Source organism: Pocillopora verrucosa, chromosome 11 (genome assembly GCF_036669915.1).
Source record: "Pocillopora verrucosa isolate sample1 chromosome 11, ASM3666991v2, whole genome shotgun sequence".
Lineage (NCBI taxonomy): Eukaryota > Metazoa > Cnidaria > Anthozoa > Scleractinia > Pocilloporidae > Pocillopora > Pocillopora verrucosa.
Window position 1 is genome coordinate 1,443,941 of NC_089322.1, and position 21,701 is coordinate 1,465,641.

At 39.5% G+C, this 21,701-nt stretch overlaps 2 protein-coding genes across 4 annotated transcripts; both read left to right on the top strand.

Annotated features, from left to right (window-relative positions):
- Nucleotides 1-2,105: 2,105 nt before the first annotated feature.
- On the top strand, nt 2,106-9,173 carry LOC131772311 (uncharacterized). 2 transcript variants are annotated; one of them, XM_059088208.2, is made up of 9 exons: nt 2,106-2,223; nt 2,562-2,772; nt 3,288-3,682; nt 4,675-4,909; nt 5,194-5,588; nt 6,502-6,745; nt 7,026-7,164; nt 7,551-7,809; nt 8,398-9,173. In XM_059088208.2, the coding sequence occupies exons 2-9, from the start codon at nt 2,621-2,623 to the stop codon at nt 8,631-8,633; spliced, it is 2,055 nt and encodes a 684-aa protein (XP_058944191.2). In that variant the 5' UTR covers nt 2,106-2,223; nt 2,562-2,620; the 3' UTR covers nt 8,634-9,173. The 2 variants fall into 2 exon arrangements, with proteins under 2 accessions (XP_058944191.2, XP_066014645.1); XM_066158548.1 differs by having other exon boundaries at nt 4,675-4,906.
- A 2,783-nt stretch (nt 9,174-11,956) lies between these two features.
- LOC131772262 (uncharacterized) lies at nt 11,957-19,296 on the top strand. 2 transcript variants are annotated; one of them, XM_059088152.2, is made up of 8 exons: nt 11,957-12,124; nt 12,917-13,000; nt 13,182-13,247; nt 14,256-14,390; nt 16,961-17,008; nt 17,739-17,861; nt 18,718-18,771; nt 19,188-19,296. In XM_059088152.2, the coding sequence occupies exons 1-7, from the start codon at nt 12,037-12,039 to the stop codon at nt 18,744-18,746; spliced, it is 573 nt and encodes a 190-aa protein (XP_058944135.2). In that variant the 5' UTR covers nt 11,957-12,036; the 3' UTR covers nt 18,747-18,771; nt 19,188-19,296. The 2 variants fall into 2 exon arrangements, with proteins under 2 accessions (XP_058944135.2, XP_058944141.2); XM_059088158.2 differs by having other exon boundaries at nt 18,718-18,767.
- Nucleotides 19,297-21,701: the final 2,405 nt, after the last annotated feature.

The following is a 21,701-nucleotide window of genomic DNA, read 5'->3' on the forward strand; positions in this document are numbered from 1 at the left end:
AACGTTACCAAGTCGATCGATTTTTATGCGTTGTGTGTTATTTTTAAACTGCGCTCTAGCAAACGGGAGAATATGCAGTTGGCGGGCGGCAAATTACATCAACGTTGGAAAAGGTAGACATCTTACGCTCGTATAAGTTGTGCAAAGTTAATGAGGTGCAAAAGTCTGGTGTTATTTTTTGTTTAAAAGTGTTAAGAATAACCCGAACAACTTAGTTAATGAGATTAGGTAAGTATTCTTACCATGCGCTAATTTAATTTCAGACGGTTTCACCAAGCGTTTCTAGATGGTGAAGCTGTGTTTGTTTTATCGGTTAGACTAAGGGGATCCTGATATATCATTAAGCATTTCGAGTATAATACCGACAAATTTAATGGAAGTGATTTATTTCCTAATGTTTTAAAAAGTCCTTTCATTGGTAAAGCTGTATTTAATCAAACCTAAAATCCATTAGGACAATGAAGAAAATCGAACAATTATACGCGATAAAACTAATGAGTTTAAGTAATTTTAGCGGTTTCTACTTGTTTATTTTCTTACAATTCTTGTCAATCCTTTGTAAAAATGTAGTGATTTGAGGTAAAAGGCTATGAAAAATTACTAAAAAATGGTCTTCGTGCGAGCAAATTGAATGAACCAACGGGCCGAAACAAAGCCATTTTCTGCGTTCCTTCTTGCTAGCGGAGACCTATAATAAAGGATGTTTTCCGTGATAGTGACCAACAGCATAAAGTGTGCTATGTCGCAGATGCTGTGACAATAGCATCTGAAATGAGTTATTCATCGTTTTCAACAAGAAGCTCTTCAAATGAAAATAAATATATCCTATAAGAAGTAGAAAAAAGGTAACCGTAAAAAAATTTCAGTTAACTGTAATCAGGATAACGGAAAGATGTGAACCGTTAGCCGTAAATTGGCCAAAATTTGAAGCTTTAGCCGGAAAAAATCGAAACCCTAGTGAGACTCTCTTAAAAGGAACTTTTCGATGCTCCTTAATGGGACTCTTTCATATTAAAAGTTGTTCGCGATTCTCGTATAAACCCAGTTTTTCCTTTTTGTCTAGTTTTTAAAGCGAAAATTTATACTTAACAATGAAAAATAAAATATTACTTTATATATTTATGTGTTTCTTTCTTGTATATTTTCTCGTTATCTTTTTCAGGGTTTGCTTTGATAGGTCATATCATTGTCTCGCTCCAGGCTCCGGATGTTTTTGATTGCTCGTTCGCTTGCTTTAAGGATTCTCGATGTCGATCCTACAACTTCCGGGTTTCAGGCCCCCTCCACCTTTGTGAGCTGAGCAGCGAAAGCGTCTATACGAAACCTGAAAATTATACGGTGCAAGGAGATATGATTTATTATGATGCTGGAAGGGTAAATAGTAGCAATGCTGTAAACGTTTGAAAGTTATGTATCAAGGCTATGGATCAGTAGATGGTATAGGTAGTTAAATAAATAGCCTTGAATAATTTATCTAGACAGGAAAGCGTTTCCTTTGTGTGGAACAAGATTTCCGTGACAAATTTTTCCCATTACGCAGTCCAAAGTTGTCTTTAAAGCTCAAAGATTCTTCAAGTCTCCAGAGCCTTTGAATAGGTAATGCTTCGATTTCTCGTGCCAAGCAAGGCCCAAGCGAACCGCGAAATCGAGTGAGCTATGGGGACGAGAATGTGCCCAGTCCACAACGGCCTCTTTCTTTTTAGCGAGATCCTCGAATGAAGCAGCTTTATAATATCTCTTCCAAAAGTATCTTCCACAAGGGCACTGAGTTCTCTGAAGTGATTTTCGCGGCCAGGTATGGCAAATAGAAGTAAGAATTTGTGGTTGGATCTAAAGGGTCCAGACGAGAGAGTGAGTCGAGTAGGTCCCTAACTTGCAATTCCTCTATCAATTAATTGCGATAACCTTACACGCAAAAAAACAAAAAAAAACAACAACAAAAAAATCATACCTTTCTCATCCTCGGAGATTACTCAGTCAGTTTCACGATGGCGTTACGACACCATCTTGAAAAAAATTGACCAAGAAATACCTAGGAACGAGATTGGTTTCTCCTAATCAATTAACAACGTCATTTATCGTTTCCACAGAGCGCCGGATGTTCATCGTCACCGTGTCAAAATGGCGGTAAATGCATTACCTTGTGTAGAATAGATATTCCGTTCGGTTTCGTTTGTGACTGCGATATCCTTCACACTGGTGACGTGTGCCAAAACTGGACAGGTGAGGACTGGGTGCTAGCGTAATGCGCTAGGAACTCTGGGATTATCTTAGCTGACATAAAAAAATGACAAGACAGAATTTCTCTGAACAAAATCAATGCCATTTCAAGCACACAAGCGATGAGAATTGAGAATAAAGAAAAAAAACCAATCAGGGAATTATTTAGTTGATCCAATACCAAATTCTTCAAACTAACAACGCAAGAATTGCATGGTCGGCAGTAAGGAGAATCACGTTCAAAATAAAGACTGACAAATGACATGGAAGCCGTTTGTATTCCAAATTGCTTCTGCGTTTTATCTGCTTTTGACCTCATCTTCAAAATTTTGTGTTCACAGAAAAGTCCAAAGACTACGATTTGAAATTCCTGGCAAAAAGTTTGTCCAACAACGTAAGCATGGCCATTTCGAATGAGCCCATTAATGCCTTGACGTTTTGCATCTGGTTTCAAACAACTCAGTCAGGATCATTTGGGCTTGTAGGCGGCGACCTTGATCTAATTTGTGATGAATATTCGCAGTGCAACTTCTCCTTAAAAGGAGTCAAAAGGTAGGAATATTAACATCTACAATAGTAAATGAAGCTAACTTTCCCTAGTTTAGAGCAATTTTCAACAGAGCGTTAAGATTGATCCACGACTGTATTGGTTTTGCCTCACAACCCTCTTCGACTGGCCTACAGAACTCAATCCACATCTACGACAACCAATTAAATCGCTACATTGTTTTGCTTTTGCTTACTCGCGTCGTGATTGGATTAATTGTTTGGCGCCAATTGATCACTCAACCAATCACCTACGAAAGTAAATCATCCCTCACACGGTTGCTCGCATTTTTTCCCTCTCTGCAGTGCTTCCGTTTTCTTCTTTCGAGTTTTCATCGGTTCTTTCTTGCGATTGGGTGTAGTTATTTTCATTTCATACAGCATTGCGACACTAAATCCACATGGTCTTTATCCTATATCCACTATTTGCGCTGATTCAGTATGTTCACGATTTTTACAAGCACGTGCGGAGAAGTCTGCTGCTTGTCTACTGAGATCTTCGAAATTGTTTCGTACCACAGGGATTTTTACAGCACTCCGTTGAACAATGGGATTTGGCACAGCATCTGTATCACCTGGAAGCGGTCAACGCGCATTTGTACGGCGTACATCGACGGAAAAACAAACAAACGGCGCACATTTACCGGCTGCAGAGGAGACACTGAGTTTGAATTCGGACAACCATTGGTGTTGGGTCAGCTTGTGAAAAGTAAAGGAAGATTCCAAGAAGGCAACTCGTTCACTGGCAACATCAATGGAGTGAACATGTGGGATTATGCCATGGAGGAGAACGAAGTATACAATTTGGCTACAAATTGTTCGAGTCGCGTGGGCAATGTCGTAAGCTGGCCGCTTTTCAGAAATGTTCTGGAGGGCAACGTTGTGTTGACAGAAGGGTCAATTTGCAGCGGACCTGGTAAGTAATTGGTACCTTATTAGTAGAAATAGGGGACCGCTTAGAATTTATCGCCTGAGGGGGAGGGGTGGGGTGGTGTTGAGAGGATTTTGGCTGTCTCACAATATAATCACCTTACCCCCCCTAAGGCTCAGTACTATTCTAATGATGCCCCTCCCCTCCTCCCCTCATTGTTATTCAATTTTCTATAGTCCTTCCTTTATACTCTGTAAGCAACGACTGACTCCTTCCCCCTCCCACCCTCCATTGTCGAAAAGTACCAAAATCCTGCCATCCCCTCCTCCCGCAGGTGACAAATAATGAATGGTCCCCAGAGTACAGAAAGGTCATTGCAAAACATCTTATGGACTGAAACAGATAGCACAGAAGGGTCCAGTTGTTACGAAAACAATAGGGCCAAGTTGCTACGGCGTGGATACGCTCAGTGGTCATCTCTAAAAGAATTGTAGCCCATAATGTTTACGTTGCTATGAGCTCGAAAATTTAAAGGAATGATACTGGAAAACTTTTAAACACAAGGAATCATGCCGATTTTGATTTGAGAAGAGACCCTGAATCCAGACTAGGACAGGAGTCCATTACTAATGCGCTCCTGACTAGAAGTAGTTTGTCCTTTTTCGCGAAATCTGTCGCGCGAGTTAAAAAACTCAGCGAAAAAATTGATTTTAATGCGCCGCGCGATACTCTGGGAGTGAGTTTTCGGCCGTTTTACCGCCAGATTTCTGCACGGCGCACTAGTATCAATGATCACATATCATAGGCTTGGATGGCAAATATGCACGCACAACCCCACAGGCGCTATGAGATGTTGGGGATGTCACGCAACGACGCAGCGAAGAGCCTCGTTGTGTTACATCTTAACAATGACATGGCAGCACACTTACCTTTTCACACGATTCATGAAGGAATTATGTTTAGAAAACGTGACTGAATGTTCTTCATATTTTTATTTCTTTTTATATTTTGTTTAATTAATTTCGTTTTTCCTCTAGATCTCTCTTCCAAAGTCTCCTTGAAATTTCCAGCCATGACAGCTGTTGATCGGATAAAATATTCTGGGTCACTGCCCTCGTTCCAGGCCTTTACTCTCTGCCAGTGGACAAAACTCGTCTTCATACAGGCAGAGGCCACTTCTCTTAGTTATGCTAACAGTGAATCGCCAAACGCTCTGGTTCTCTTGCTGAGGAAAGACCTGACGATACGAATGTTTATCAACAATAAAAGGTTGTAAGTATACCTCTCAGCTCATTTTACTGTTTGGAGAAAAAGAAATTGTTGGTGGAGTGGAGTCCGAATGACAAAGTCTGGGATTCAGGCCTGCTGGTGTCCTCGAGTCGAGTAAGAAGGGAGACAAAAAAGGAAAGTCGATCCCTTAGTTCGTTCCGAGAAAAAAAACAAGGACTGCATCGATGGGCCTCCGATGCCGCGAAGGGTATTTATACACTCTGCAGATATTGAGGAGGATGCTACTGTTCCTTAATTGACTATTTTCTGTTGTCGTTTCATTTCAGACAGGCATTCAGGGCTCCCTTTCTGGACAAACACTGGCATCATGCTTGTGTCACGTGGACAAACAATGGAGGTGAATTTAAGTTTTATATAGATGGCTCATTGATGAGAGTGGTAACTGGGTACGGAAATGGGGATGTTATCCGCGGAGGCGGGATTCTTATCTTCGGTCAAGAACAGGATAACCTTGGAGGAAGTTTTGTTGCACACCAATCACTTGTCGGCTTCTTGAGTCACTTAAACCTGTGGAATTTCGTGGTGCACTCTTTCGCTCTAGTTGACATAGCAACAGGATCTGGCACAGAGAATGGGAACACTGTGGCTTGGAAAGACGTCATACGAGGTCAGGCTTACGGTCAGGTTGAAGTTGTTTCCATTTCCCAGGATCCACCGAAACGTGAGTATTACTGATTGTTTGGTAGTAAGCCTGCGATCACACTCTCATTATTGATGCCGCAAGACGCGGGTTCCTACGCCCTAGGAAGATTTCAGACGAGTCGGTTAGAGGGTTCCTGGGGTCTGGCACTAATAATGAGAGCCTCAAGGACAATATTGTTCTTTTCATCATCTGCGTTCGCCCACGTACGCAGCCTCCTGATCGGTGACAGATGACAGGTTGTGTCATTTTTAGTGCCAGACCTCTTGCAGACCTTTCGTTGGTTCGTGTAGATCAAGAGCTCTAATTTCCCCCGGGCTATGAAACACTAGTACCTAGGCGCCATTAGTGACAGCCTACTTGCTAGGCCCTCATATAAGTTGCTAACATAATTTATAGTTTATTTGGAAAAACGAGCATAATTTTTTACTTGTTCATAAAAATAGCACTGCCAGCATAATAAGCATATTTTCAGTCAAGGGGAACATAATCAGAGTCATGATTTGCTCGTCCTTTTGGTTGATTTACTTATTTTCAATTTTGCAAAGTCTCGGGGGTAAGAAGGTTCTGCAGTTCAGTGTTGTGCTGTAGGTTTTTAAGAAGGAATTCAAAGAATACATAGTGCATGTGCAGTTGCTCTAATGATCTTCTGATAGTAATTTCATTGAGAAATTATTTTAGTTAGTCAAACCGGATCGTTTGTAAAGGTTTTAAGTGGCGGCGACGCCGCGGAAAAAGGGGTCGAAGCCGCGGGATGAATGGAAATTAGTAAAAATATTGGTTGTTTAAAAAGCGCGTTTTTCATTTAATGGAGTGAACTCTTCGCGATGGGGGCGGGCAGATTGGGGGCGAACTTGCAATGAGGCGAGACCTCCATAAATCCACTGGCCCAATGCACATGATATCTACTTAGGATATTGCTGTTTTGTTCCAGGTCCAAATATGGACTTCAAGTATGTTTTTGCATCACAAACCAACCCATCATATGTCCAACGTTATGACGCCACGACAGACGAGACCATTGTGAAGTTCACAACGTGCGTATGGGTGTCTGTCTATCAATCAGAGATGATGACGTTGTTTACCTACAGAACAAGTGAGATGCGGAATGCCATCGGTATGCGGCCAAGGCCTAGCGATCCGAAGTCGTTCACCATCATCGTCAACAATAAATTTCTGTGAGTAAAATACCTCTCTGCTGATGTGAGTATGACTATGCTGTGACGTCACTTCCATTACGAAATCACGTGACGTTATGGCCCTTAGTTGGATTATACCTATCCCGTCTCCAGTCTCTTTCTCAAGGGAGGGAGAGAAGAGAGAGGATCAGTGTGCTTATTCTCCATACTGTACGCCATATGTTTCTTAGGATGCTGACAAGGAGAATTTGTATAACAATCAGGGGTGATATTGTAAGGAGAAATTAGATGATTGATTCACATTTTCACTGCTTAACAGGAATGTTGACTATGACGACTTCTTTGAAGAAACTGGGTGGCAACATATTTGTGTCACGTGGGAAAATGGCGCAGGAAACTGGAAGCTATACGTCAATGGAGAAAGTGTCAAAAGTGGCTCTGGCCTTCAGCCAGGCGTGGTAGTATATATAATTTCTTTTTGAGTAAATGTGTCTCGTTTAGACGCGGTATTCCAATAGTTAGTTACTCCGGATCGAGAGGTCTGGGTTCGAGTACTGGACGGGTGTTCCTGGGTAGAACACATAACTCTCCAGTGCCTCTTTCCATTTTGGAGAGTAAATGGATGCGCGCAATTGTCAGGGAAGTGTGATGAAATATTGGGGGTTAATATTTCACTAACCTAACATCATACCAAAGGGGAAGTAGCTTCGTGGTAAGGAAAACGGGATAACGTCCTGTTCGATGGGCTGTTAAACTCGAGTACAGATTTTTCTTATACCCATTTTGTTGTTGTTGTTGTTGTTTTTGCGTGTCTTACTAAAACATATATATTTTTGATTATTAGGAAATTAAAGGAAAGGGTGAATTATTGCTCGGACAAAGGTACAGAACTGGCTCAGATACAATTAAACAGGAGCACGGTCTTGTCGGGGAGATCAGCCATTTGAACATTTGGAACAGGACGCTGTCTACGACGATATTGCTTGCGATGTATAGAGGATGTGATTCTACGGGAGGAAATTTTTTCGACTGGTCATCGCTCTTTTCTGGTCAGGTGGTGGGTCAAGTTACCAGGGAGACGTCGGCAGAGTGCACGTTTCCAGGTCTGTAGGTTGTCTTTGAATTGTGTGCCTTTTGCCAAGGTGTCGAAAACGTGAAAAAGCTGTACCACGTTTCCTAACTCACAACTTAACTATTAACTCACAATTTACTCACTTGATTTGACGATTTTACCACAACGCTTCAGTTAACTCCCCCTCAAAATTCTCGGCTTATTCGAAAGGAAACACACACACAACGTCCCGTTGTAAACACGTGGAACAGTACCATACATGGGGGCGATAAAACACGTATTACACAGTTTTCAACAAAGGGGTGTCGTGAAAACAAAACAGATAAGAAATTTTTCTACTTTTTCTGGGGTTTTACCTGGGTGCGTTTAAAGGTAACCTAGGCAACAAGATCTCAGCCCAGTACTTTACTCACCTTTCATTCGTGCCATTAGTTGTTCTATTTCTGTGAAACTCTTTTTCATTTACTGTTAATAATATTTGATGTTGCATCAGATCCTCCCGGTCGATATGTAATATATGACTTAAACCTGCATTTTAAAGCTTCAATTGGGAATGCAATTTATAAAAGGTTTCAAAATTAAAAGTAGCTTCTTTTCTATACGTTGATTTCCTTTTCAGACGAGGTTATCAGCTCCAAAAGAAATCTCTTCTGTGAGGGAATGACAAAGGATGGATGTTCATCTCCCCTGTATGCCCTGTTCGACGGAACGAAAGATTCAAGAGCCAAGAAATGGAGATGTTACTTCTCCAACGCTTTGACGCAAGACAACTCTGGTCTGTTGGCGTACGACTATGAAAAAGAATCATCTTGTTACATAACAATAGCCAATCCAGATTTTTATCTCATTACGTAATTTAATATTTGGTTGGGGTTTAGGTAGTACAACTCCAACTGGCCTGGTTAGAGTCCAAACAAAGGGCGTGGCAAAGAGAGGGCCACCAGATGCACGTTACCTCTCTCTCTCCTTCGTCGAAGGAAAATGATTAGTCATGAAAATGCTGTAAAATTTGCATGCAGTAATACCATTTACCAGTAGGTTGTAAGGTTAATCATCGTGCACAAGACCGTTCCTATTCAGTTGAGATCGAGTATTAAACAGGAGCAGAAGCATTGTGAATTAAATAGCTTGACGCTGACTGTTTTCACAGCACTAAATTTAAATTTAATTAAATCTGAACACCAGGACAAAACAGCGGTAACGCTATGGACCAAGTTGCCTTAGCAACCTCATACCCAGAATCTCTAGACCTCCCTAGACCTGGCATCCATAAATGATTATGGAAATAATACCCTTGCCGCTATCATTTTCATTTAATTGTTTATGAGAATATTAATGAAATATTGTAAGCGATCCGAAAGGGGGAATCTAAAACTGGAATGTTTCATTTTAATACAGGGGGAAATAAGACAGGCAGGACTCAAATCACTGGGATTTGATTGTGACCACAGGCAGACCACACTATGTGTTTGAGGTTAATTATTGTTGACATAAGACGAACGAAATCTGTGAGGGTTAGGAATAAAGCTCTGAAAATTGCATACAAAAATTACATATTGGTCGGAATATCTCAATAAAGTTAAATGAAATGTTAATCGATGCATTTGCGATATTTTTCGCCTCCACGGCCCGTTTGCAGCGTCTTTTTACGAAATAAGTTTAGGCCAGCCAAAGACAATTCTGCGAAAGAACGCTCCAAACGGCTCATGAAAGCAAAAAATACCACAAATGCATCGATTAACATTTCGTTTAACTTTATTGAGATATTGAGACCGAGAAGAAGTTTAGATAGACAATTTTCAGAGCTTCATTTGTAAACTTCATAGATTTTGTTCGTCTTATGTCAAAAATAATTACCCACACATAGTGTGGTCTGCCTGTGTTGTGACCATGGAATAATCTTTAAATGGGGCTCATGCTAACTTAGTTGTTCCATGATTTAAGCCGCAGATGCTCAGCACTCTTTATTACGTAATGTACACTGAAATGTCTTTATAAATTTCTTTATGAACTGATTAGTTAGAACTGATGATTAGATTGGTATTTGTGAATCAAATACCATACAATAGGATTAATAAAAGTGTCGTAACAAAAACTTTCCTCTGAGACAAAAGAGAATGATGTGCTATTATTTGTTTTGTCTTTTTCTCTTGTGTCAAAGCACTTTCGCGGAACCCTCAAAAACACGAAATATCCACAAGCTCATGGCGCCTTGCAACATCTTATGGGGGACTTTGGTTAGACTTCATTGAGTAGTATAGAATTTTTTAAATAAATTTTTTTAACTTATATGAATACCATAGTTCCTAACATTATTGTAAATCACTGTTATCAACTTTTTACTTTACTAATTATCATAATTGTATTTTAACGCAATTTAGTCTGCGGACTGCGACGTTTCTATTCAAATAAAACTATTCTATTTAATTCTATTCTAAGAAAAGTCAAACTTTACGCCTCGTTTGTGCATACGAATATTATACTGCTCGATCGACGCGATCGCGACCGGTCTTTCCAAATAAAAGAGGATGACAAAAGCTCTCATGTACCTCTTACAATGACCATGTATTAAAATTCACGCCAACTTCAGGTTCGTAATTTTAATCCGATCTAATCTCCCCCATTTAGCAGTCATTGACGTGGTTCGGTCCGTTATTTGCTCCCTAAACATTTGGCGCCTGCATGCATGTGCCCAATGTATGGAATCAGCCCAAGAAACGCCTTCAATTTTTCCTGGCTGCGCTGATAAAACAGCTTACACAGGGCAGTGTGCCGCAAAGATTAGTGTGTTATTAGAAACTAAACCGGTGCTGTAAAGACAAACTATTTTTTCCATACGAGTTTGTTGATTGGTTTACAATAATGTTCGTTGAGATTATTTCCTTTTGCTTCCTGTGTAGTGTATACATTTGACAGACATAGAAAGAATTATGCGGATTGAGGAATTATCCAGTCATAATCTTAAATACAAAAGAACTAGTTATCGTAGTTTCTGTCGCTCTGCAGAGATAACCAAACGCGGCGAGGGCAACCGGCTATGCTTCCTAACACAAATTGAGTGTAAAACGAGGCTAGCAAAAAAATATTGCGAAAATATTTAACACTTGTGTTTCATAGCTATTTCTGGTTTTCATCACAACTTATAAGGGATAAAAATTTCAGAGGGCGGGCTGGCACTAGCTGAGGAATTTTAAAATTCTGCCACACCTGAATAAGGACAAATCTTCTCACTAACGAATTTTTTGACCAGAGACGCCTCGAAATCGCGTGATGCTTTGAGAAATAACAAAAGATCCTCCTAATGCTATCAACTAAAGCTTGAAATTACTCTCGATCTTTTGAAGGTCATAACAGAAGGAAAAACACGATAACCTTGCAAAACAATTTATTTGCGACTCTTCTAGATAATTATTTCCTCCCACGACGCAAATCTGTTTCGCTAATATACCTTTCCTTACTATTTGAGACACGGAATGCTTCACTAAAAGCAGTTTTTTTTTCTAGAAATGAAAAGAAAGTTTAAATATTCCAGAGATTTTGAATGTCCATCTACAAAGGTCATTAACTCGTTGACATCGGAAGAAGACTCCCATTTCGCGGATGATAACAATTTGACAAATGATAGGAAACGAACTTGAGATATTTTCAAACTCCCACAAACGCTAAAGTATAAACTTTCTTGCGTTCGCGACGTTTAATCCTAAATTTGGTAATTTCGACCATAAATTTTATTCTTAACGTCTTTTCCCTCCAAAAATTGTATAAATATTGACTTTGCCGGCTACGATATTTTTGTTACCGGGGAATAATCGACCCCTGTTGTGATAAATCTGGCAATTGTTTTCATCGATGTAATTTGTTTGTTGTGTGCGCAAGACAAAGAGCATTTTTTGAATTAAATCCCAAAATCCCCTAACATGATTTTAAAAGGTTGACATATAAAAGCAAAACTGATCGAGCATCCAGTTCTACCAATGATTTTGCTATTTTTCAAATGTTTAAGTGAAACCTTTCTTTTAAGATATTTTCAGTGCCCTTCAAAAAAACGCTTTAAAGTCATTGCTATTTCAAACTGACGTTTTGACTATGCGTGGGAGAGGAAGCCGCCAAAAATTCCGTTAGAAGCGTCCGCGTTTTCAAAGTGTCAATCAAAACAAGAGTTAAATTGAAGCAATCCGTTGTACTTGTCTTCAGTTGAAACTAACCGCCTGCAGAGCGTAAATAGTGAGCTGGTAATTTGAACATTTTTCTCCTCGAAATGGACAAAATACTCCTTTTGCTTGGTTTTGTAGCTCTCTTTGGCCTGGTCCAAAGCTACACCCTGCGAGATATCCTACGAGAGCGAGGTAAACATGTATGTTTAACTATCTTCAACGCAACAATAAGTTGCTTTGCTCGTTGGCAATGATTATTCTTCACTCGAACTGTGCAAACATCAGCAAACGTGTACGAAAGGGATAAACGTTCCAGCGAAAAACGTTTCTGATTTTTTAAATTTACGACAAAATCACAAGTTAATTGCACGCGTGCCTTTGCTATAATATAGTTAAAGAATTATGGCATATTCGGAACTTCTAGATCTAACTAACCATTTCCGTAAATAATCCATGGATATCTGATGTTTCAAATAATTTGGCCCACTGTGAGTTTTTCCCAGCGAGTTCGACTTTCAGTATCAATAATCATAATACAGTTACTGTGCACACAACTACAGGAGAAATCGTTGGCATCATTTGCTACGGTGAAAAATGAAATAAAAAAAAAATTCCTGATCGTGCGGGAAAATCGGATATCGACACCAGGCGATTAGGGTTTTTTTTTTCACTTGCAATTGGCACAGCCCCAAATACGGCTGACAGGCAGCAATTCGCTATAAACCAAACATCATCACGGATTTTTTCACGGGCTTGGTTAGAGCTTGAATGTTTCAATCTCTTACCCAAACTTCGGCAAAAATTCGTGGCGTCTATTTTTTCAATTCTTTCATTTTCTTTGTATAATTATCCTTATGTAGTAATATCATGAAAAACACATATTTTAGTGATCGCTTTTAAAGAGGTTCGCACGTCTTTGTTGTTCCTTTCGAACGAAGTTTCCCTCAAAAGTGCACTGTAATTTTTTATTATTTTTTTTAACAGCTTTGAGACGCTACGACGCATATGATAAAAATGAGTATCTCGACGCTAAATACCAGAGGGAATACGATGCGTTAAGAGCTAGAGGTATTGTTAAGTGATTACCTCTATTAATCTGTTATTACTTAACTTCACTGACTGATGGAGAGACACGCTCTTTCGCCACTTCGTTCTTTCTCTCATTTTAATCATTTACAATCATAATCTCATTCTCTCCCTCTCGGAAAAAATTCAACTTTAAAATTAACATTTGAATTTTTCCCTGCAGCTTTGAGGACCCTGCGTGAATTTCATCTGAGGCGCATGTTCGACGCAAATTTCAGAATGGACGAAGGTATTGTTTGTGTTTAAATTTTGCTTCTGTTAAACGACTCAGAGACTACTTATTGGGGAATTTCGTGTGTCCGCAGACAGGAATTCCAGAAAGTTAAAAATCCTTTGGGTTTTGAACTGCTTTGGTCTGAAATAGGGACTGGATTTTCAACATTATGGTATAAAATCGGGCTGTGTTCTAACAAGAGCCACAAAAGCATTTGATCATCGGAAATGCATCAACACACGTTTCCTAATTCAGAAAAACATTTCTCCGCAATCACGTGTGAATGTCAACACGAGCTGAAAATATAATACAACCTCTTCTCTTTAACAGAGCAAAGATCATAGTAACGCTTTTCCGGTCTCTTTGTGTCACGCAACAAACTGAGCTACTGAATAAAGGGTTAAGTTTCTGGAGAAACTGTGGTGCTGCGTCGGTGGGAGTATATAACAGGGTAATTTGGTATTATCTACCGAAATGATAATATTAAATCAAACTGAGCTATTGTCTACGGCAATGAGTATATTTGTCTTTTCAACCCCGAATGCGTCAATGTTGCGTTTATGCGTTGTGAATTCGCTAACCTTGCCAACTTTTAGAGGACAGATCATTAAACAGATGTAAAAAATGACATGTCTAGCTTGTTCAAGGCATTCGGTCTGTGAAACAAAGCGCAATAGAAGCGGCTTGGCGAAAAAACGAGGGAGGGCTGGGACCCAAACCTGCTTCCTTTTTACGTTTTACTGCTACTGTGGCGCCGTTCGTTTGTTCTCTCCGTTTTACTGACTGCACGCCTCGATCTGAAGTAGAGTCAAGATGTGGAGTAAGCTCGTACCCAGATCCCCTCTGAGCCTCTGAGCTGTAACTGAAATGCTCGGCCGTGAAAGGTTTGGGTACGAGATAGGTATGGTAAGCCGAGGGGTACACCTCTAAAGGTTTCCCTACCCTTCCCTTGCCCGACCCTTCCACTTTCAGGAGTCTCTCTCAGGTGAGCGCCTCTGTACTGTGCTTGTCTTTTTATTACAGACTGCAGGGATGATAACGAGCACTGCGCAGACGCCATCAAAGAGTATAAGAGCGAGTCATATGATTATTGTAAAGACACGGATGAAAGTATTCAGGAGTATGTCAAGGCACATTGCAGACTATCCTGCGGTTTCTGTGAGTAGATGGTGAAGATCAATATGTGTAACATCATGATAATTAATAATGGTAATAGGACCGAGTGGAATCTATTTCGGTCCGTAATCATACGAGTCATTGACAGAAGCAAACGACTGCGAAGCGGGGATCCAACTTGTCAATCTTGAGTATGATTACAGACCGAATTTGACAACACATGCAAAGTTCTATCACCAGTTACTCATAAAAGCGCCAATTTCTGAAAACAACGAATACATTTTGGAAAAATATATTTGGTAGAGACAATGCCTAAAGTAAAAAATTCCTCGATTTTGGGTATTTCACAGTTTTTTTTAAGGATAAGAGGTTGTTTTTATAGTTATTGTGATCAGTTATGTGACTGGTGGATTTGGCTGAAGAACGAAGTATGATTGGCTGCTACAGGTGTCCGATTACAGTCAACTGTCCTATTACAACTGCTCATTATGATAAGTGAAGAATAAAGCAGCTAATCCACCAATCACATTTAGGGAATTTGTACTGGTTATGATTTAAATGTGTACTTCATGTTACAGTCGTTCTTTAAGTTTTAAGTTCCAATAATCACGCCTTCCCTATGGGGCTTTATATTAACAAATCAGCCAAACTTCTGGTATCCGGTCACTTCGCCACATGGTCAGACCCCTCCAAGTCAGTTCGCCCCAAACAGAAGTGACTGCACTCCATGACATAATTTAGTGTTAAGTGCACATATGCTTTCTTCGATTGGAATGAAAACCACGTCTAATGTGCGAACTTATGTTGATTCAAGCTTGTTTTTTGGCACAACACAGGGAACGCGCGAACTTAACCTTTCAAACTTGTTTATTTCAAAAAGTTGAATGCCACCTTAACTGAGCTGTTTGTGTCATTTTACAAGGTTCTTTATCACTCTTGCATTAGTGAACTTACAGCGAAACGCCCTTAACTGCTAAGTCCAACCTTGGTAATCAAGACTGTATTGTTGTTGTTGTTTTCTTGTCACGCGCGTTGCCCACGCGTGATGTGCAGACAAATGTTGATTTAAAGGCGAGACTTCAGTAATTAATTAGTGAGCAAAAATTGCTCTAATCATTCAATCCTTACGCGTTTTTCCCCAATAGAAAATCGCGATCAAAGGGATCTGTCTTTGTTTTACGAGGAATTATAACAGCATTGAGCTCCAATCGCAACGTAATCAAAACAGTCAAAATTTCAATAACATGTCTGCAAAGTGTTTGCTTGCCGAAGTCCAGTAAGCGCGCGTCAATAAGGCCTCCAATAGGACGGTTGTCTCCGTTAGCAACATTGTGCTTGTGGAACGGGAATCCCCCATACGTCTCGCCTTATTTCTGACGGGAAACTTAAGAGAATCCAACGACAGCAAGCACCGCGAGCTGTAGACCAACCTGTTTTGCGACGAGTGCAAGGCCAAAGAACGTTCAGCCAAATGGTTGCTGAAAGCTATGTTCATATCTCGATGGACCGGTAGAATAGGCAAATAAAACAACAAAACTAACAGACGGCACCTTTAGGAGCCATCAAATAAAATGATAGCAATGATCGCCAATGGAATAAATAGAATACACATTCAGGGTAAACAACCTCACAAACAAATCAAATGAGAGCAAGGACTTAACAGCGAAAAACAGTTGAAGCTTTTCACAGTTATATCCTTTAAGAAAACAAATAAAAAACTTGAAACATAATTTGATTGAAATGTAAAATCTTACTACGCGCGAAGAGTTGTCATGAATCTCTTACATTATCATTTGCATTAATTAGTTCGTAGAGATGAACTTGTGTACGTTAAGAGATTGACGCTGTGAAGTCTCAAAATATGAATCGTGCGTGTGCGTTGGTTGTCATGGCAAGTTTTCAACCAATCACGCGAGGTAAAAGTGGTATGATGAGGTTATTATGTCGTCTTCTCGTAAGCAAAACTATAGGGCCGTTCGCGATGCCAAGTTGATTTAAGAAAGACGCTTGAAGTATTCCTCCAACGAAAAAACGCGGCTTTTTGGGTATGAAAACGTACAGAATCCGTGTTAAGGAAAGTTAAAGCGAATAGAGGCTGAAATGACATAGGCTCGGACTTCTCAAACAGTCGATCATCGACATGACAAAAGTTCACGCCAACATTTCAACATTTTTTTACATGGAGCGGATTAACTTCTATTGCGGAGCGATCTAACTTTGGTTGGAGCGAAGTGACCGTAAAGCGATACTTACAAGGATAATTTGTCTAACAATCAGGAGCTTTTGGATTTCTCAATCCGTCCCTCTGGTCTCGTGACCTTGATTTAAAAGAGGTGATACTTTTGGGAGTTGAATTTGAATTCAATTCTATTGAATTAATTAAAAAGATTAACTGACACAGAGTTTTTCAAGGAAGATTTCATGGGTAGAAGCATCCTTCCCACTTGATCAGCTTTAAACTGATTTCAAGAGCAACTCCAAGAAGAAACGTTTGATTGAGAAAAACTAAGTCAAATTGACAGAGATCGGCTTATGAAAAGAAGTACACAAAAGCCATGTCCTTCGATAGAATCGGCGAAATTTGGTTCTAAGTTTTATTCTTTGTTTTATAGGTGTTGGTTCTGCCCCAACGAAAGCCCCAAACCCAGGAGGAAGTCGTGGTAGGTACTTCAGCTTTATCCAACTATGATTTATGGCAGAGGAATTTTTTTTGGAACGAAAAAAATACGCACACGGTGCAGCCTCGAGGGATCGGGCCTTTTCCGATATGCCCTGAGCCTCTGTTCGAAAACGAAGCCGATAATGAATCCTTTGGGTACTTTTTGAGCACAGAAATTTTTGTGGCTATTGTTACACTTGCTAAAACAATGGCTTTCCATTTGGGTGGCCTCTCGTTGCTTTGGGCTTCCACTCACTCACCCTGGAAAATTATTTTGTTCTCGTGAAATTTTTTCCTACTTTGGAATTGGAAGGATGGTTTAACCCTTTACGCCCTAACATCAGTATGCATATTCTCTACACTGTTCTTTATACATTTCCTAAGGTGCTGACAAGGAGAATTTGTTTGCTAATCAAAAGGCTACTTCCCTGGTGACCATTTCCTTTATTCTCATGACCTTAATGTGTGATTCAAGAGTGATATTGTAGGAAGAAATTAGATGCTAGTCACTCTTAGAGTTTAAAGGGTTAAAGCTTTTGAACCACAATCATTATTCTCTTATTCCCTTTTCGCGGGAACTGCACCAGTGAGCCTCGACTTGATGCGCTGGACCAAGTTATCTTCGCTCGTGTTTAGATGTATGGGATGTGAACGACTGTCATGTGAATATCACCTCTGACGCATACGTTTTACCTCAACTAATTTTTTTTCATTTTCTTTTCTCATTTTAGTGTGCGAAAATGAGCTTGACAAGATATATCCAGCTCAAAGATACTGTACCCGATATGAATCTTTTTGCAAGGATGGTGCAATTAAATACTACATGGGGAAATACTGCTACGCCAAATGTCATCGTAAGTATCCATAGCATCCTTGAGAACTTCCAAATTCAAATGTCATCGAGAGGCGCAAACTCGTTCCCAGAATCTCTTATCCAGCCCCCAAGAGGGGAGTGGCAGGAAGAGTGGCACTGGGAACAAGGTTGCTTAACACAATTATTTTATTATTTTTTTGATAAAGCACCCAACCTCAAATATCGGAAACTGCTGCTTATAAGCTTCCCGCCCCCGCCCCCGCCCCCACTTACCTCCGAAAAGTAGCCTCGCCTCCCGATATAAGCATCTCTCTAAATTTTCTTGTTCTTTTGGAGAAAGAACAAAACAATGCTCTTTCAGGCGCGAGATCTGTACCTCACTCCCAGATTTTTGCGCGTTGCGCTGGCATCGATATTGTTTGTTTGTTTTTCACAATTTTTTGTTTTGTTTTGTTTTGTTGTTGTTGTTATTGTTGACTTGTGCGACGGATTTCGCCGGAAAGGATGGACTGCTAATAGTATACCAAGAGAGAAAACGGAAAAAGCGAACAACCGAATGTGCTTGCACGTTAACGCAATTTGGTAATATTTGGTTTCACGTTGTGTCAAGCTTCCCTTTTTATGAACGATGAAGGAATCAGAACCACCATTTCACTAAAGAAGGAACAAAAACCCAGCGAGTTCATCCTAGGGGAAGCGCGTAAACGCACTCTACCTTCTCTGGACTAAATGCCTTTTTACAGCCAAAATTTCCTTTTCACTGTCATAGGGTCCTGATCAACTTTAACGTTTGTGTTAAACTATCAACAGATACAAAGTTGCCTAAAATTAAAAATACATCCCGTATGCCCTCGAAATTTTTTACAGATGTTCTTAAACTTTTTATCTTGTTTCAGCATTAGATTGTCCCAGGGATCTGTATTAAGGCGCTGACGCAGAATGGCTGGTAGGTACGTATTCGTGGGGATGTCACGCAAAGAACCCCTAAAGTAAAGTTCTTCCGAGGAGGGCATTGCGTGATATTACTAAAAAACGGCTGCGAAGTATATCAAGATCGTCATAGATTCCTTTACTTAAATCTTCAAATATTTGAATACAAACACTTCGCCAAATCGCCAGAGCATTTAAATTTTGGAAACTTCCTGATTGAGGTAAACCTCGTATAAGTTTGGACTTTTGTGAAAACTTGGATGGATAAAAAAACGCGTGGATGAAAATCCATAAATTGCAAATACGAAAAGGCCTATAAGGAAACTATAGCTATGAGGAATGAACTCAATGGTTAGAGCAATTAAATTGTTCAGGAAGCTTCAAAAATTTTATACATGGAACACTGACTTTTTCTCTCTGCATTTGTAAATTCCAGATGTACTTGGCGACGATACAAGAGCAGATTACATTAACTTTACTTTCAAGCCAGTTACGCAGAATTCGAATTCCGTTTATGCGTAATTAAAAAAAAAAAAAAAAGAAAAGTCTAACTTGTTTCCAGGATCCCTTTTCTCTTCCTCCTGCTGAGCGGAGAGAGGGACTGGCTGAAGGTTAGAAGAGGAACCCTGGAAACGAATCGGGCTGGTACTTCAGGAGAATCTAGAGCATTATTGAAAGCTTTGGAATGGAACGATGGACTCGGTTTGGTTTCACGCAGAATTCGAACCGTGTAATTGTGGTTTATGTCTCTATGATCTCCTGAAGGTTCAGTGAATGTAGAAATTTGAATTAGTTTACGCAATGTAGCAATTTGTTTTAGGCGTCTGAAAGTTGATTTTTAATATGAAATTTAAATGTAAACACGAATAAGGCATTTTTACAACTTCCATTAAAAGTAAAGTGAAAAATGAAACAAGAGTTTTCTCTTTGTTGGTTTAAATTGATCGCTTCTTCACATACAGTGGTCAAAGTTTTTTTGATGATCTGCCATTCTTTCCCAACCAAAATTTTTTCCTAAATGCAATTTGCTCATCTATCATCCCCGTATTTGGTTTTCGTTTGGTTTTATTTCACTGCGTTTTTATCTTTATTTTTTTTTCCTTTATAAACCCTTAAGTATTAAAATCGACCACTTTGAAATATGTTAAAAAATATATTTCTTCCATTTTAAAAAAGGATGCAAAGGTTGAACTAATTTGTTCTAACGAGACATCGAAAAAAAAAAGTCTCAATTACATGGACTATGTAAAACATTCATGTTTACATCATTAGCAGAAAGAATAATTCTTTAAAATTTCCAAGTCATCAACGAAATGCAAATCACGGTCGAGGGAGCCGTCCTTAATGCAACGAAAAAACTTGAATATGCAATGGTTAACAATTTGTTCCCTCCGCCCTTCAAGTAATTCATTGCCAGTGTGCAGTAGGCAGCTTATACTTACGCGTGCTTCCTTGGAAGGGAACAAATATAGCGTCCCTAGACTGAGCCCTGCAAAGTTCTGTCCGACATTAAATCAGCAGAGATCAACTGGCTTAGATATAAGACTTGGGAAGGTTAATACATAAGTGTCTTACAACATTTGAAGTTATCGGTTTCAAGCATTCATTGGGTTTGGCTTTTAGAATTTAGATGGTGTGACCGAAAAACAAAAAAAAACTTTTGTTGAATTCACAACGTTTGTGCTGCGTGAAAGGTGCACTTCGTTATCATCAGGCACATTATCATAAATATTATGTATCTCCTATTGCCAGGGAAAAACTGTCCTCGATCAGAAGATTTGAATCGAGAACCTTTGCTTACTTCAATCGGTGGGATCATTTGGAGCAGATATACTCAGTTTCTTTTTTTAGTTGCACGAGTTGCGCAATCAGTAACTTCCACGTAACTTCCACTTCCAGTAACTTTTTCTTTTACTGAGGATCTGATATTGGATTTCTGAGCTTGGAAAAGAGGATTCCTAGCCAAAAGAAAGAAAATCAGTACAGTCGAACCTCGATTATCCGGACTCATCGGGACCTCGGTAAATAGTCCGGATAATCGAGAGTCCGGATAATCGAAAATATGAATATTAATGAGATAGAAATGTGAAACAATTATCTGCTTATCTTTAATCAATAGAACGGCTAGCTTTCGCTTCGTAGGCATGTTTTTGATTTGAGTTTACGATCGATCGCTCGTGTGTTTACATAACCCACGCGGAAGGAACCAAACAAGCATGAAATTCCCTTGGCAACAAAACAATTAAGCCAACCATATTTCAGCTGAACGCATCAGAATATTTCTTTGTCTCGTCGCACTTTCGAATTTTGAAAAGCGCACAGGATAATACGCTGTTTCAACAGTCTTTTGAAAGGATTATTGGGCTTTTTGCGACTTTGAGTTTTCAAGATCACAACTAATTAATATTCATGGAAAAATTGGGACCAGAGAAGAAAGTCCGGATAATCGAATAGTCCGGATAATCGAGGTTCGACTGTACAAACATTTAGCATCTAGAGCTTGGACTCCGTCGGCTATTTCCACTGAAAGAATCCGCAACAAAATCATTATTTTTACTAGTGTTCTGGTAGCACACTGAATTCGAACTGTGTTACTGACGTTTATGTCCGTGATCTCTTGAAAGTTCAGCGAATGTAGAAATTTAAATCAGTATTGTATTAGGTGTCTGAATCTTAATGTTTCAAGTGAAATTTAAATATATATACGACGAAAGCGTTATGAAAAATTCCATTAAAAGTGATGTGAAAATGAATCGATTTCTGCATTGGTTTAAATTAATTGATCCTCCACTGTAATCAAGGTTTCATGGATTATCTATGATACTTTCCAAACCAAAATTGCCTCATGAAATTTCACCGGCCCATCCATCATAGCCCTATTTTTCTTTCAGTTGTTTTTTTCTTAATACTGTTTTACATTTAATTCTTTTTAAAATCCTTCGCTAATCAA